The 12,614-nt window shown below is 39.5% G+C and overlaps 1 protein-coding gene across 4 annotated transcripts in view; it reads left to right on the top strand.

Moving 5' to 3' along the window:
- CRYBG1 (crystallin beta-gamma domain containing 1) overlaps positions 1-12,614 on the top strand; it is a 182,677-nt gene that overhangs the window by 109,636 nt on the left and 60,427 nt on the right. The window contains exon 1 of one of the 4 annotated variants that reach the window (XM_027057169.2): positions 4,801-4,972. The exons of the other annotated variants lie outside the window; for them this stretch is intronic. Coding sequence (XP_026912970.1) covers positions 4,970-4,972 — 3 coding nt within the window. The 5' untranslated portion in view covers positions 4,801-4,969. Of the gene's footprint in view, positions 1-4,800; positions 4,973-12,614 lie in introns of those variants that run through there. 4 annotated transcript variants of the gene reach the window in all.

The following is a 12,614-nucleotide window of genomic DNA, read 5'->3' as shown; positions in this document are numbered from 1 at the left end:
TTCAATTTGTATTTTTAAAAAAAATGTGTACTAATGAAATAGTACAATACCTTGAACAAGGCCAGAAAGTAAATAAAAGTGGCAGCTCTTCCTCTCATCTCTTGGATGTTAATCTCTGTATGATGTTAATTTAAAGACATCTCCTCTTGCAAGAGGATTTCATTGGTTTGTTTAAAAACAAAACTACAGGCTTGCTATTTTTATTTCATTCATTATGATAATCACAAAGCATAACTTTTTTCAAACAAAATGATGAAATACCCACAAGTCATGTCAGAGTAGTTATTACTTATGCTTACTAATGAACTTCTCACTACAAAGGTAGCTCTATGAGCCACTGTGCAGAGGCTGCAGGCACAGCACCGACTCCTGATCAAAAACTATAAAATGCTGATGGCGACTGAAGACAGATAAATGTGTCTTTTGTCTGTTTTACAGAGGGTAATAGCACTTATTGCCCTAGAATGGAGCCGGTGATGCCAGTTATAATCTGTCACTTATATTTTTCATACCAATTGTGATCTAATATGTGATGGATTTCGGGTTCAGATAGAGTATAAACATTTAGCTTTGAGAATGAAAATGGGTTCTTGGTCTACTTTACCTGGTTTGTGCACATTTCCACCTGGAAATATTAATTGACCCCTAGCCCTGGCCCTCCAATGGAAGTCTCCAGTGTTCTAGGGCTCGAGACTGCATCATGGAGTTCTTTGGACTCATCTCTCACTTTCTACTTTTCCTTCAGTCCTTTCTTTTCTTCCCTCTGTTTCTATAATTGGTGGTCACTTCAGCCCCATAGCACATAGCACTGCTAACTCCAGGTCTCCATCAAGTTGGGCCCACCAAAGGCTGCCATGCTTATCTTCCTCCAGCACAGCTTTGGATCATGTCAACTCCTTGCTCAGAAACATGCAAAGATCTCCTATTTCCCACAACATCACACCTACACTTCCTGACGGGCCTTTCAAGGCCTTTCAAGGCCCTCCTCAAACTAAATTAATCTGACTTACTCAACTTTCAACTTACTTATTCCACTGACCATCAGTCATGCTCAGTCACTTCAGTGAGCCCCCTGTGCCCATTATCACCTCACTGCTTTTCTTCAGGTTATTCCCCTTGCCTAGAATGCCATTCCTCGACCCTTACCTCATTAAACTATGTCCTTCCTGCATTTTCTGGTACACCTCACTGATCTCTTCCTCTTTGAACTCTTAAAGCATTACAAATGCCTCTTCTATGCATTATAGCATTTAATTATATGCCTGCCTTCCCATTGGTGGTTGTTTTATAGACAGGTCCACAAGCTTCTAGAAGTCAAAATAAGCCTTATATTCCCTAACCTTCACATAGTTGAGTATATGGTAGGTACTGTATTGAAGATATTATTTCATAGTTTCTGTGTCCAGATTGAACCAGTAGAATAATTCTTATTTTCACAATATGGTGTCAAGTAAATGTATAGCTATAGTACCAGATAAATTATTTTAATATGAATGATTGCTACAGAGTTGATTAATATTGGATCTAAGGTTTTTATCTGCTATCAGCCATAATATTTCTTTAGAAAGAAAGGAAGAAAGAAAAAGCCCAGAGCTAGGATGCATGAATTTTAAGTATTATTCAAATACCACCCCTTCAATAAAACACTACTTTTTTATACATGGGCCATTCATAATGATAGTTATCATCATATGCCCGCTGCATCCTATACATACCTCTAAGCAATATTGCCTTGCATTGTCTTCAAACATCTGTCTTCCTTCTTTCCCTTTTCCCCAAACTGAGTTCCTTGATGACAGAGACTGTCTTTTAATTCCTGAACCTGCAGAAACTGACAAAGAGCTGGTAATGAATACATGCTTGTTGAATGAATAAATGAATTATAAGAGCCCTGATGTAACCATGAGTGTGAGTTATGGTTGGCAAGTGATTAAGTTTTTTCGTAAATAAGCTTTTATATATATATATATATATATAATTTGATTTTATTAAATGTTTATTTATTTTGAAAGACAGAGAACACACATGCATGAGTGGGGGAGAGGCAGAGAGGGAGAGAGAGAATCCCAAGCAGGCTCTGTGCTGTCAGTGCAAAGACCAATGGGGGGGCTCAAACTCACAAACCATGAAATCATGACCTGAGCTGAAATCAAGAGTTGCACGCTCAACTGACTGAGCCACCCAGGTGCCCTTGAACCTTTTTATATATTTAAAAACATTTTGATGTTTATTTATTTTTGAGAGAGAGAAAAACAGAGTGCAAGCAGGAGAGAGGCAGAGAGAGAGGGAGACACAGAATCTGAAGTAGGCTCCAGGCTCTGAGCTGTCAACACTGAGCCTGATACCGGGCTTGAACCCATGAACCACAACATCATGACCTGAGCCAAAGTCAGACACTTAGCCAAAGTCGGTGACTGAGTCACCCAGGTGCCCCGAACCTTTTTATATTTTTAAGTGGTAATTTAAGATATATATATTTTTAATTCTTAGGAGAACTTAACTCTTAATCATTCAAAATTTATCTTTTTTACATAGAAAATTATACAGGAAGTTACAGCTGAGTTTACACTAAGAGCTTGCCAAGCCTAGAGAAATTTGTAATATTTTAAAAATAGGTGTAGCAGGCTCGCTTCGGCAGCACATATACTATATAATTAAGGATAGGTGTAGCTATCTACTTCTTTCAACTTTTCTTAAAAGTAGCATTCTTACTTCAAAACAAAAAAACAAATCATCTGATTTCAAAAATGGGCAAAGGACTTAAATAGACATTTCTCCGTAGAAAATGTTTAAATGACCAACAAACATATGAAAAGATGCTTGATAGCACTTGTCATTAGAGAAATGCAAATCAAAACCACAGAGAGATACCACCTCAGACATGTTAGGATGACCACTATAACACACACACACACACACACACACACACACACACACACACACACAAAATAACAAGCTTTATTGAGGATGTGGATTTGTGCGCTGTTGGTGGGAATGTAAAATGGTGCAGCTGCTGTGGAAAATGAAAATTCCTTAAAAAATTAAAAATGTTAAATTAAAAAATTAAATTTTAAATTAAAAAAGCTAAATTAAAAATATGGTCCAGAAATCCCACTTCTGGGTGTATATATATCCAAGAGAATTGAAGACAGGATCTTGAAGACAGATTTGCACACTCAGGTTCATTGCAGCATTATGCACAATGGTTAAGAGGAGGAAGCATTGCACATGTTCATTAATAGAAGAATGGATAAAAAATGCAGTATATACATATAATGGAGTATTATTCACCTTTAAAAAGAAGGAAATCTTGTCATGCTCCAACATGGGCAAACCTTGAGGATGTTATGAGCTAAGTGCGATAAGCCAGTCATAAAACGACAAATACTGTAAGTTTCCACTTAAGGAGGTATCTAAAGTAGTCTAACTCTTAGGGACAGAAAGGAGAATACTGGTTTCACAGGGCTACAGGGAGAGGGGAACTAGAGAGCTGTTGTTCAACAGGCATGGAGTTTTAATTTTTACAAGATGAAAAAGTTCTAGAGCTCTGTGGCACATCAATGTGAATACACTTAACACTACTGAACCGTACGCTTAAAAATAGTTAAGATGGTAATTGTTATGTGCTTTTTTTTTTTTTAAAGTAGGCTAGCATGGGGGCGCCTGGGTGGCTCAGTCAGTTAAGCATCTGACTTTGGCCCAGGTCATGATCTTATGGCTGGTGAGTTTGAGCCCCACGTCAGGCTCTGTGCTGACAGCTCAGAGCCTGAAACCTGCTTCGGATTCTGTGTCTCCCTCTCTCTCTGCCCCTTCCCTGTTCATGCTCTGTCTCTGTCTCTCTCAAAAATAAATAAACATTAAAAAATAAATAAACAAAATAAGCTAGTATGGAGCCCAATGTGGGGCTTGAACTCACTACCCTGAGATCAAGACCTGAGTTGAGATCAAGAGGTGAATGCTTAACCGACTGAACCACCCAAGCACCCCTACATTATGTGCTTTTAACCATAATTTAAAATATTAAAAAGGATAGCACCTCACACATGTACACACCATCATCAATATATGCTTGCACATTGACATAAGCCAGTAGATGCTTAATAAATGTTTCCAGTACTGATGGTCATGATGAAAAAAATAGGAGAGCATTTTTTGTCCTGATTTATAGCACCTGAATAATAAAGACTTCAGAGGTCTAGTAACAGTGATCCATTGAAGAATGGAACTGGTTACCAAATACTGAAAACTTCTGATAAGACTTACACAAACTAGAAACTATTGGAGCAAATGTTATGGTAATTTATAATTATTGAATTATATGTATTGGTGGGTTTTAATAAAATGAACATGCTTTTTGCCTTTTCTATTATGTTGCATGCTTACGTTTTTTGTAATGCTACATGGTATGTGGCTTATGGGATGTAATTTATATCTTCTTAAAAAAGCATAAATAAATAAAACCTGGAATTAACCGAAGACATAACAAAAACTCAGCATTAGAGAAAACTGACCTTCTTCACCAGAGAAAGAAAACTAAGGGATCCTTCATGCTCTATCCGCTTCCTATCTCCTAAAGTCAGGTTTTCCATAGAACTTCCGGCATGCAGGGTAACTTTCCCTAAACTACCTACTACTTCCTCTGTTGTCTTTTCAGCAGTTTTGGTTCAGTGTCACACCCAAAAAAAGGCGCACCTCTTTAACCCTTTCAACTCTTAAATCAAACACACCCTTATTAGCTGTGCTTTTCACGTAAACAGTCAGCATCTGTCATTCAGTTCTGGCCCTGGGAGAGAGCAGCAGTGCCCGAAGGTGAGCTGGTGAGAGTTATCCAGGGTAGACTAGGAGGAGGAGGAGGACTAGACAAAGCTATCCCGAGAAGTAAGAAGATTGATATTGGCAATGCCCGCACAACATTTTACCTCCCGTACTCTCTTGGTGTTTCTATAGAAAGCAAAAAAGGAGCAACATCATGGTAAGAAACTAACCGAAATTTTGTTATCTTTTCATTGACTACGACTTTGTTTTTAATTTGTATAGTAGTATTATTCACAACATAATTAACTTCACAATGGGTATATTGTCTAGAGCTGGCAAATTCTCTGGGCTCAAAAATCATAAAGCATTGTGAGTAGAAAGGATATAGTGGGAGACTGAGTATCTTAGAGGCTTTGTTAGAAGTAGAAATGAAAATGCCTAGTATGTGATCTGCTGGCTCTGCCTTTTCCTAGGTTCTTGAAAATATCACATGTCATCAGTGACAAAGCTACTCTCATTTCATCCTTTCTATCCCCTGAATTCAACACATCTCCCCACCACCCTGCACCCCTTTCCCAGATTTCAAAGGGAAACTGATGTCCAGCCCCTTGGAAGAAACTGTTTGGGAAACATTAGGCTGAGAGTAAGGACTCATTTTTATTTTTCTTCATGGCAGGAGATGGAAGAAGTCAATTATACATTCTTTTAAAATGTAGGTTATCTTTCAAATGTGTTCTCCAGTGGGCGTTGGCCGCTGCTCTTACTGCCCTGTCCCCATAACAAGTTATTATGTATTGCACATACTTTCCCCAAACGAGATTTTATTAGGACACAGAAATTTATGGGACAGACTCAGCTTCTTACAACCCTAATCACTCAAGCAATACTATGGCTTAAAATAAATTATGAGAAAAAAGCAATCTTGTAAACTTTTAAGAAAAAGAAGTTTATATAATGTCTATTAGACTTTGCTTCACTAGTTTGATCGTGGAGGCATAAATATAAAACCCCAAGTAAGTGTTGGGCATTATTGCCATTTTATTTGTTAATATTTCACACTTTCCTTCATCTTTTGATATGTTAGACACAATAGCTTAATAACTACACTGACAAGTGTCTTTACATTAAAATATGAGCTCCTAATCCTCCTCTCTAAATCTTTAGAATAAATACCCATGTTTCATAAGAAATGCTTTTCAAAAATTTGCCAAATTAAAAAATTAAACATCTTGGTTTAAGAGCAGTATGACTATGAACCTTCTAAAAATGTACTAAGCAAATGAATTTAAACATAGCCAAAGTACCTTGGTAAGTAAGCTTGGGTGGGATGGTGGAGAGCTTGGGGAAGAGGTATATTGGCCAGGCTGACGATCCTGAAGGTTGTTTCTCCTTGGGTTTCTCTGATATGAGATAAAGGTACATGGGAGACACTGCAGGTACTAATGGTGTCGTGGCTAATGAGACAACTTAAATTCAGATGTTGATTCAAATGTTGAAATGGGCAGGAACCTGCTGCCTGTGTCTCCAGGCATAATCAGGACTAGGGCAGTGCTCAACCTAGGTGCACAGACTTGTCCTCCTCAAGCCTGTACAGGAGTAGTGTTTGCAAAACGCAATCCAAACATGCAAGCCGAGGCAGAGAGAAGGTATCTGAGGCTCATACTGCCTGCCAGGAAGAGTGGTGAGAGGTGATGAAATGCTTTACTTTTCAAACCGAAAGGAGCAACAACCTTCTCACAGACTTCCCATTCCCAGCATGCACAGAGTCCCAATCCTCCAAAACCAAGTCTAGTAGAGGGAGTGGAGAATAAAAGCAGATTCTGTGGGAGTAGAAATCAGGGGGATCTCTCTGAGGGTAGAGAAGGAGTGAGAGGACCAGAAGATCCAGAGAGTGGAAAAAGATAGTAGACGCCAAATGAAAACCCATTATTTTATAGGCCCCAGTGAGTTAAAGTGTGAACTCCTCCCCAGTTTGGTACTTCTGATGCTGTTCTCTGGGCTCCCCCGGGGCTGCTCCACCCAGCCCTGACTCCTGGGTCTTCAAGGTCCACTTCCTGTCCTTCACCTGCTCCTCCTCCCCACCTTCCTTAGCAGCACGCTTTGCTTCCCAGCTCTTTCTCTGTCTAAAGTGACCTTCCTGGTTTCTCCCTGGTCTTGTTTAAGGGTGTGTGTGTGTGTGTGTGTGTGTGTGTGTGCAGCCAAAAGGAACAGAGCAGGAAACGGAAGGAGAGAAATAGTGCAGGCATTGTCAGTCATCTTCTGATCCCACCAGCTACATGTGACCTTGAGCAAATCACTTTCCACGCCACGGTTTTTTCAAATTGAAAATGAGGATGACAATTACCACCTCACAAGACTGTTACGGCATGTGGCAGATTCTTAAGCAATCTTAAGAAATGTTAGCTGAAATAAGTCCCAAAGAATAAGTATATGAAACATGTTCAGTGCCATTAGCAAAGACATGCATATTTACCTAGTTATTGTAAAACACAGCATGTGTCAGAAAAATGTAGAAAGTACAAATGTAGAGTATAATGAATAATTATAAAACAAGCACCTGTAAAAGTAACTGCAGGTCACAATGTAACACATTGCTGCCTCATCTTAAGTCTCCCCTGGGTCTCTCTGGTCATACTCCCCACCCCACCACCAGGGCCAGTACTAAGTTGAGGGGAATGGGGCACTCACTTCAGAAGCAAAGTTTAAGGGCTGCCAAAAAACTCAACAGTCAAATAATATTTTAATATAATATTTTACTACAATATTTTGAAAAATAAAAGTTAATACTGAGTCTGATGCAGGGCTTGAACTCACAGACTGTGAGATCATGACCTGAGCTGAAGTTGGACGCTTAACTGACTGAGCCACCCAGGCACCCCAAAATATCAAAATTTTAAATACAGGACCTCTACCATAAGCAATAAACCACTACCTTAACTGTTATAACCATCACATCTCTTTCCTGTATACTATTACCACCTATGACTATATCCCAAGACAATGCAAATCAGTTTTCCTCTTCTTGCCTTTCATATACATGGAATCATGTACTGTGTTCTCATTTGTGTCTGGATTCTTTTGGTCGACTTATATTTATAAAATTCATCCATTGGTTGTGTGCAACTAAAGTTGGCTCGTTTATATTGCTTTAGACTATTCTATTGTATTAAGGTACCGCAGTTAACTTACTCATTTTACCGTCCGTGGGATCTGGGTCTGTTTTTTGTTGGGGGCTGTTACAAGCAATGCTACTATCAACATTCTTTGGACTTGTTCTGGAACAATGCTCACAAGCTTCTGGACAACAGAAGTTCTCAAAGTAAAGTGTGAGGATCTTTGGGGGTTCCTGACATCTTCTGAGGGAGACTGTAATGTCAAAACTATTTTCATAACAATGCTGAGATGTCATTTGCCTTTCACTCTCATGCTCTCACAAGTGCACAGAGGAGATCCAGAGGCGACATGATGTGCAAGGATGTCTTGTTCTGCCAGCTAATAGAAGGTGTCCTGAGTATTGCTGGATTTCATTACTCAGTTTTTGTCTTTGTTTTGATTTTTTTTTTAAGTTTATTTATTTGAGAGAGACAGAGACAGTGTGAGCGGGAGAGGGGCAGACAGGGAGAGAGGGGGAGGGGCAGACAGAGAGGGAAAGAGATAATCCCAACCAGGCTTCACACTATCAGCGCAGAGCCCAGTGTGGGGCGTGAACTCATGAAACTGTTAGATCATAACCTGAGCCGAAATCAAGAGTCGGGTGTTTAACCTGCTGAGCCGCCCAGGTGTCTCTTATCGGTATTGATAGGTATAACCTACATAAACAAAGGCTCTTGGGGGACGTAACTTTTAGGAGTGTCAAGGGGTTCGGAAACCAAAATTCTGAGAACTGCTACTCTAGAGTGTGCTAAGGAGAGGAATTGCTTGCTTGTTCACAGGACCTGTGTATCTTCAGTTCTATCAGATAATGCCCCAGTGTTTTCCAAGGTAGTAGCACCAATTATATTCCAATTACCAGTGTAGAAGAGTTCCCATTGTTCCACAGCCTCTCTTATATTTGGATTTATCACTTTGTAATTATTTTCCAATCTGATGGGTGTGTAAATATGTCTCATTATGGTCTTTTCATTCCCTTGATTACTGAATAGGAACGTATCCTAGGTAATAATTAAGAATATGTGTAGAGATAAGCTACAGATATGCTTTCTGCAGCCTGCAATGCATTGAAAATAACATAAATGAACAACTGCAGGAATTGTAGTACATTAACATGATGGAATTGAATGTAACCATTAAAAATACTATTTTAGATGTATATTTATTGGCATGAATTCAGTGAAAAAAACAATATATGAAAAAGCTTTTTATCAAGTGATACTGTATAATGCCCTGAAAAAAGGCCAGGAAGAGGGGTGCCTGGGTAGCTCAGTCAGTTAAGCATCTGACTCTTGATTTGGGCTCAGGTCATGATCTCACAGTTCTGTTTGTGAGTTTGAGCCCCATGTCGACTCTTTTGGGATTTCTCTCTTGTCGATTCTCTTGGGATGCTTGGGATTTATCTCTCTCCCTCTCTCTCTGCCTCTCCTCCACTCGTGCACACCATCTCTCTCTCTCAAAATAAGTAAATTAAACTTAGAAGTGAATGAATTAAAAAAAAAAGCCAGGAAAGAAAAATAATAATAATAGTATCTTGGGATGGGAAAATGAAAGCTAATTTATATTTTCTTCATTGTACTTGCTTGTATAGTCTGACTTTCAAATATGAATATGTATTTCTTTTTTTTTAATTTTATTTTCTAAGGTTCCCTTTTCCATCCATTTCTTCCCCAGAGATTATGCTAGATGTTTTACAAACATTTCAATTGATCCTCAAAAAAAATCCAGAGGATGGGTATTTCAGAACCTGGATTTTGGGAGGAATCATTTGAGAAGGGGACTGAAGCTAGAGACAGGGCTTTGCTCTTGTCTGAGGATTGCTTGCTGAGGACTTCAGGAATAACTCATTGCCCTCAAACTAACTTATCATTCCACTACTCACTCTTGTCTGGCTCTCCCTAATTGATGGGTGGGTAAGTAAGGGATTTCTGGAAAATAAGGTTGATGCGTTCGTTTGACAAATATTTATTGAGTGCCTATTGGTACCATGCATTGAGAAAGGATTAGGGACACAGTGGCGAACAAAACTACGTTCTTGTACTCATGCAGCTTATGTTCCATAAAGAAAGCAGATGATAAACTATACAAATAAACATGAAGTTCAAGTAATGATAAGTGCTATGAAGAAAAAGAAAGGAGGATAAGGTTATAGAAAGTGAGGTTCAGTTTTACATCAGGTGACCCAAAGCTGTCTACTCTACCTAGTTGCGTGTCTTCTTCTATACATTATGATATGGGGAGAAAAGTTTTTTAAAAAAAGGCGGGGGGAGTAGACTTCTGTTTTTTTTCTTTATTCTGGTCATGGCACAACGAAGATGAGCACTCATAAGCCATGAATGGTGTGCCCAGTTCTGGAGACACGCTAACTCTTTTAGGAACTGCATCTGGTCTCTTTTCTCATTTCTGTCTCACCACCTGAGAACCATAAAGTGATCTCATTATTTACTTAGTTTCCATAATTTAAACTTGGGTCATGAAACATCAGCAAAATATCAGACTATCAATTATGCCAGCCACCACTGTCTTAGGGCACTTTGTGCTTTTCAAAGCATGTTCACATATATCATTTCATGTGAATTTCTCAGTAATTCTGTATGACAGAAGAGGAATTTTTTGAGAGGATAAATGATTTGATCCCTATATAGTAACTGAGTTCTTTTCACGAAAACATGCATTCTGCTTCTTAACTTGGAATGTAATGCCCAGGAAGTCAATAATTCTCACTAGAAATTGTGGAAAACTGAGAAATTTGGGGAGAAATGATTAACTGGAAAAACTGAGATTGTTCCATTTTCTAGAAATAACTCCATTATTTTCTGCCATACTTTTAAATGTGGTTAAAATAATCTCAAGTCTCAAGGTCACTAGAAGTCTCATAGACAGCTTACAGTCATAGTGCTGTGTTGGAGAGGCTTCATTCTTCATAGACCTGGCACCTCCAAGTTCCTTCTTGCTTCCTGATCTCCCTCACCTTACAGTGGACTTGACTGTTAGCTGTGCCTGGTGGAGGGGGGCAGGCATGCTGCGTCAGACCTCTCCAGGGCTGTTTCCCCCTCTTCTGTCCAACTTATTCCCTATGCCCTCATCACATCATTCAGATATGGAGGTAAAATCGGTATATATTGCATAACTTACAGGTGTACACTATAATTTGCTATTTGTATACACCACAAAGTGGCCACCACCATATGTCTAATTACTACACATCACCATACAGTTGTGACCCTTCACTCATTCGGCCCTCCCTCACCCCTTCTCCTCTGGTAACCACCAATCTGTTCTCTGTATTAAAGTACTTATTCTTGATCTTTGACCTGAGCAATTGTGCAAGTCATTCTTGTTAGATTGCATAAAGAACATGCTTGGGTTTTTTTGTTTGTTTGTTTGTTTGTTTGTCTTTCTGGTTCTGGGTCAATTAAAAAGGAACTAATTCGACTACTTCACAATGAGCATATTTCCATTTTCCAGTCTGGCTAAGCTTCTTTACTCCAATTAGGAACTGACTAACCGGTGGTTTGTGCTAATCAAGATATACATACAGTCCAAGAGATAGTAAGAAGTACTGTACGATAAATTTCAAATTCTTCAGTCTCCTCTTAGTTACATGTTATGCATAGGAAAAAAATTCACCAAATTAGGATTAACTATCTCTACTACAAAGCAAATTAATTCAGCATGATCATTATCTTCGCATTTGAGAGAAAAAGAAAAACTTGATCAAATTTACACATAAAGAAACATTGTGAGTTATTTGTTACCCATGGTTGGGCACACAGTGTTAGTGAAGACCCCAGCCCAGGAACAGAGCACTTGGGTAATTGAGGAAAATAATGAAGGCCTGTTGGCAAAGAGTGGGAAAGGTGTTAAGGAAACCAAGAGAAGTGAAAGAAGCTTAAGCTTCCGAGTTCTTTGCTCACTTGGCCTCTTCTAAAATCCTGTCCCTAAATCTGTAATCCAGAATTTGGAGTTCTTTCCCTTTCTTTCTTTCTTTCTTTCTTTCTTTCTTTCTTTCTTTCTTTCTTTCTTTCTTTCTTTCTTTCTTTCTTTTAATGTTCTATTTATTTTTGAGAGAGAGAGCATGCGCGTGAGCTCACACCCAAGCAGGGGAGGGGCAGAGAGAAAGGGAGACACAGAATCCAAAGCAGGCTCCAGGCTCTGAGCTGTCAGCACAGAGCCTGACACGGGGCTCGAACTCATGACATGAGATCATGACCTGAGCCGAAGTCAGACGCTTAAGCAACTGAGCCACCCAGGCACCCCTGGGGTTCTTTTTCTTAAAGAAATCTCTCAAAATTTTTCTGCCCCATAAAACCTGTTTTTACCTTAAGCAGAGGATAGTGAAGCACTCCCCTGCCAGCACCAGTTGAGATCCTTCCCATCCTAGGCCTGAAGGGGCAAGACGAGGAAGCAGTCACTGACTGGGAACTGCAGAGAAGTATGGCTGCAGGGAAGGCTGCTGACAGAATCCATGGCCAAACCTGGCCACACCTGCCCAGAGCACAATAGGAGAGGGAGAGATGGGGAAAAGAAAAATACGTGACCTCACCCTGGTCCCTCCCCTTGATTTCCCATCACTGCCTTCCACTGGCTGGACCAAACCCAAGCCAAAGGGTAAAGGAGTTTCTTTTTTTTTTTTTAATTTTTTAACATTTATTTATTTTTGAGAGACAGAGCACGAGTGGGGGAGGGGCAGAGAGAGAGGGAGACAC

Source organism: Acinonyx jubatus, chromosome B2 (assembly GCF_027475565.1).
Source record: "Acinonyx jubatus isolate Ajub_Pintada_27869175 chromosome B2, VMU_Ajub_asm_v1.0, whole genome shotgun sequence".
Classification (NCBI taxonomy): Eukaryota; Metazoa; Chordata; class Mammalia; order Carnivora; family Felidae; genus Acinonyx; species Acinonyx jubatus.
This window is presented reverse-complemented; position numbering and strand designations above follow the sequence as displayed.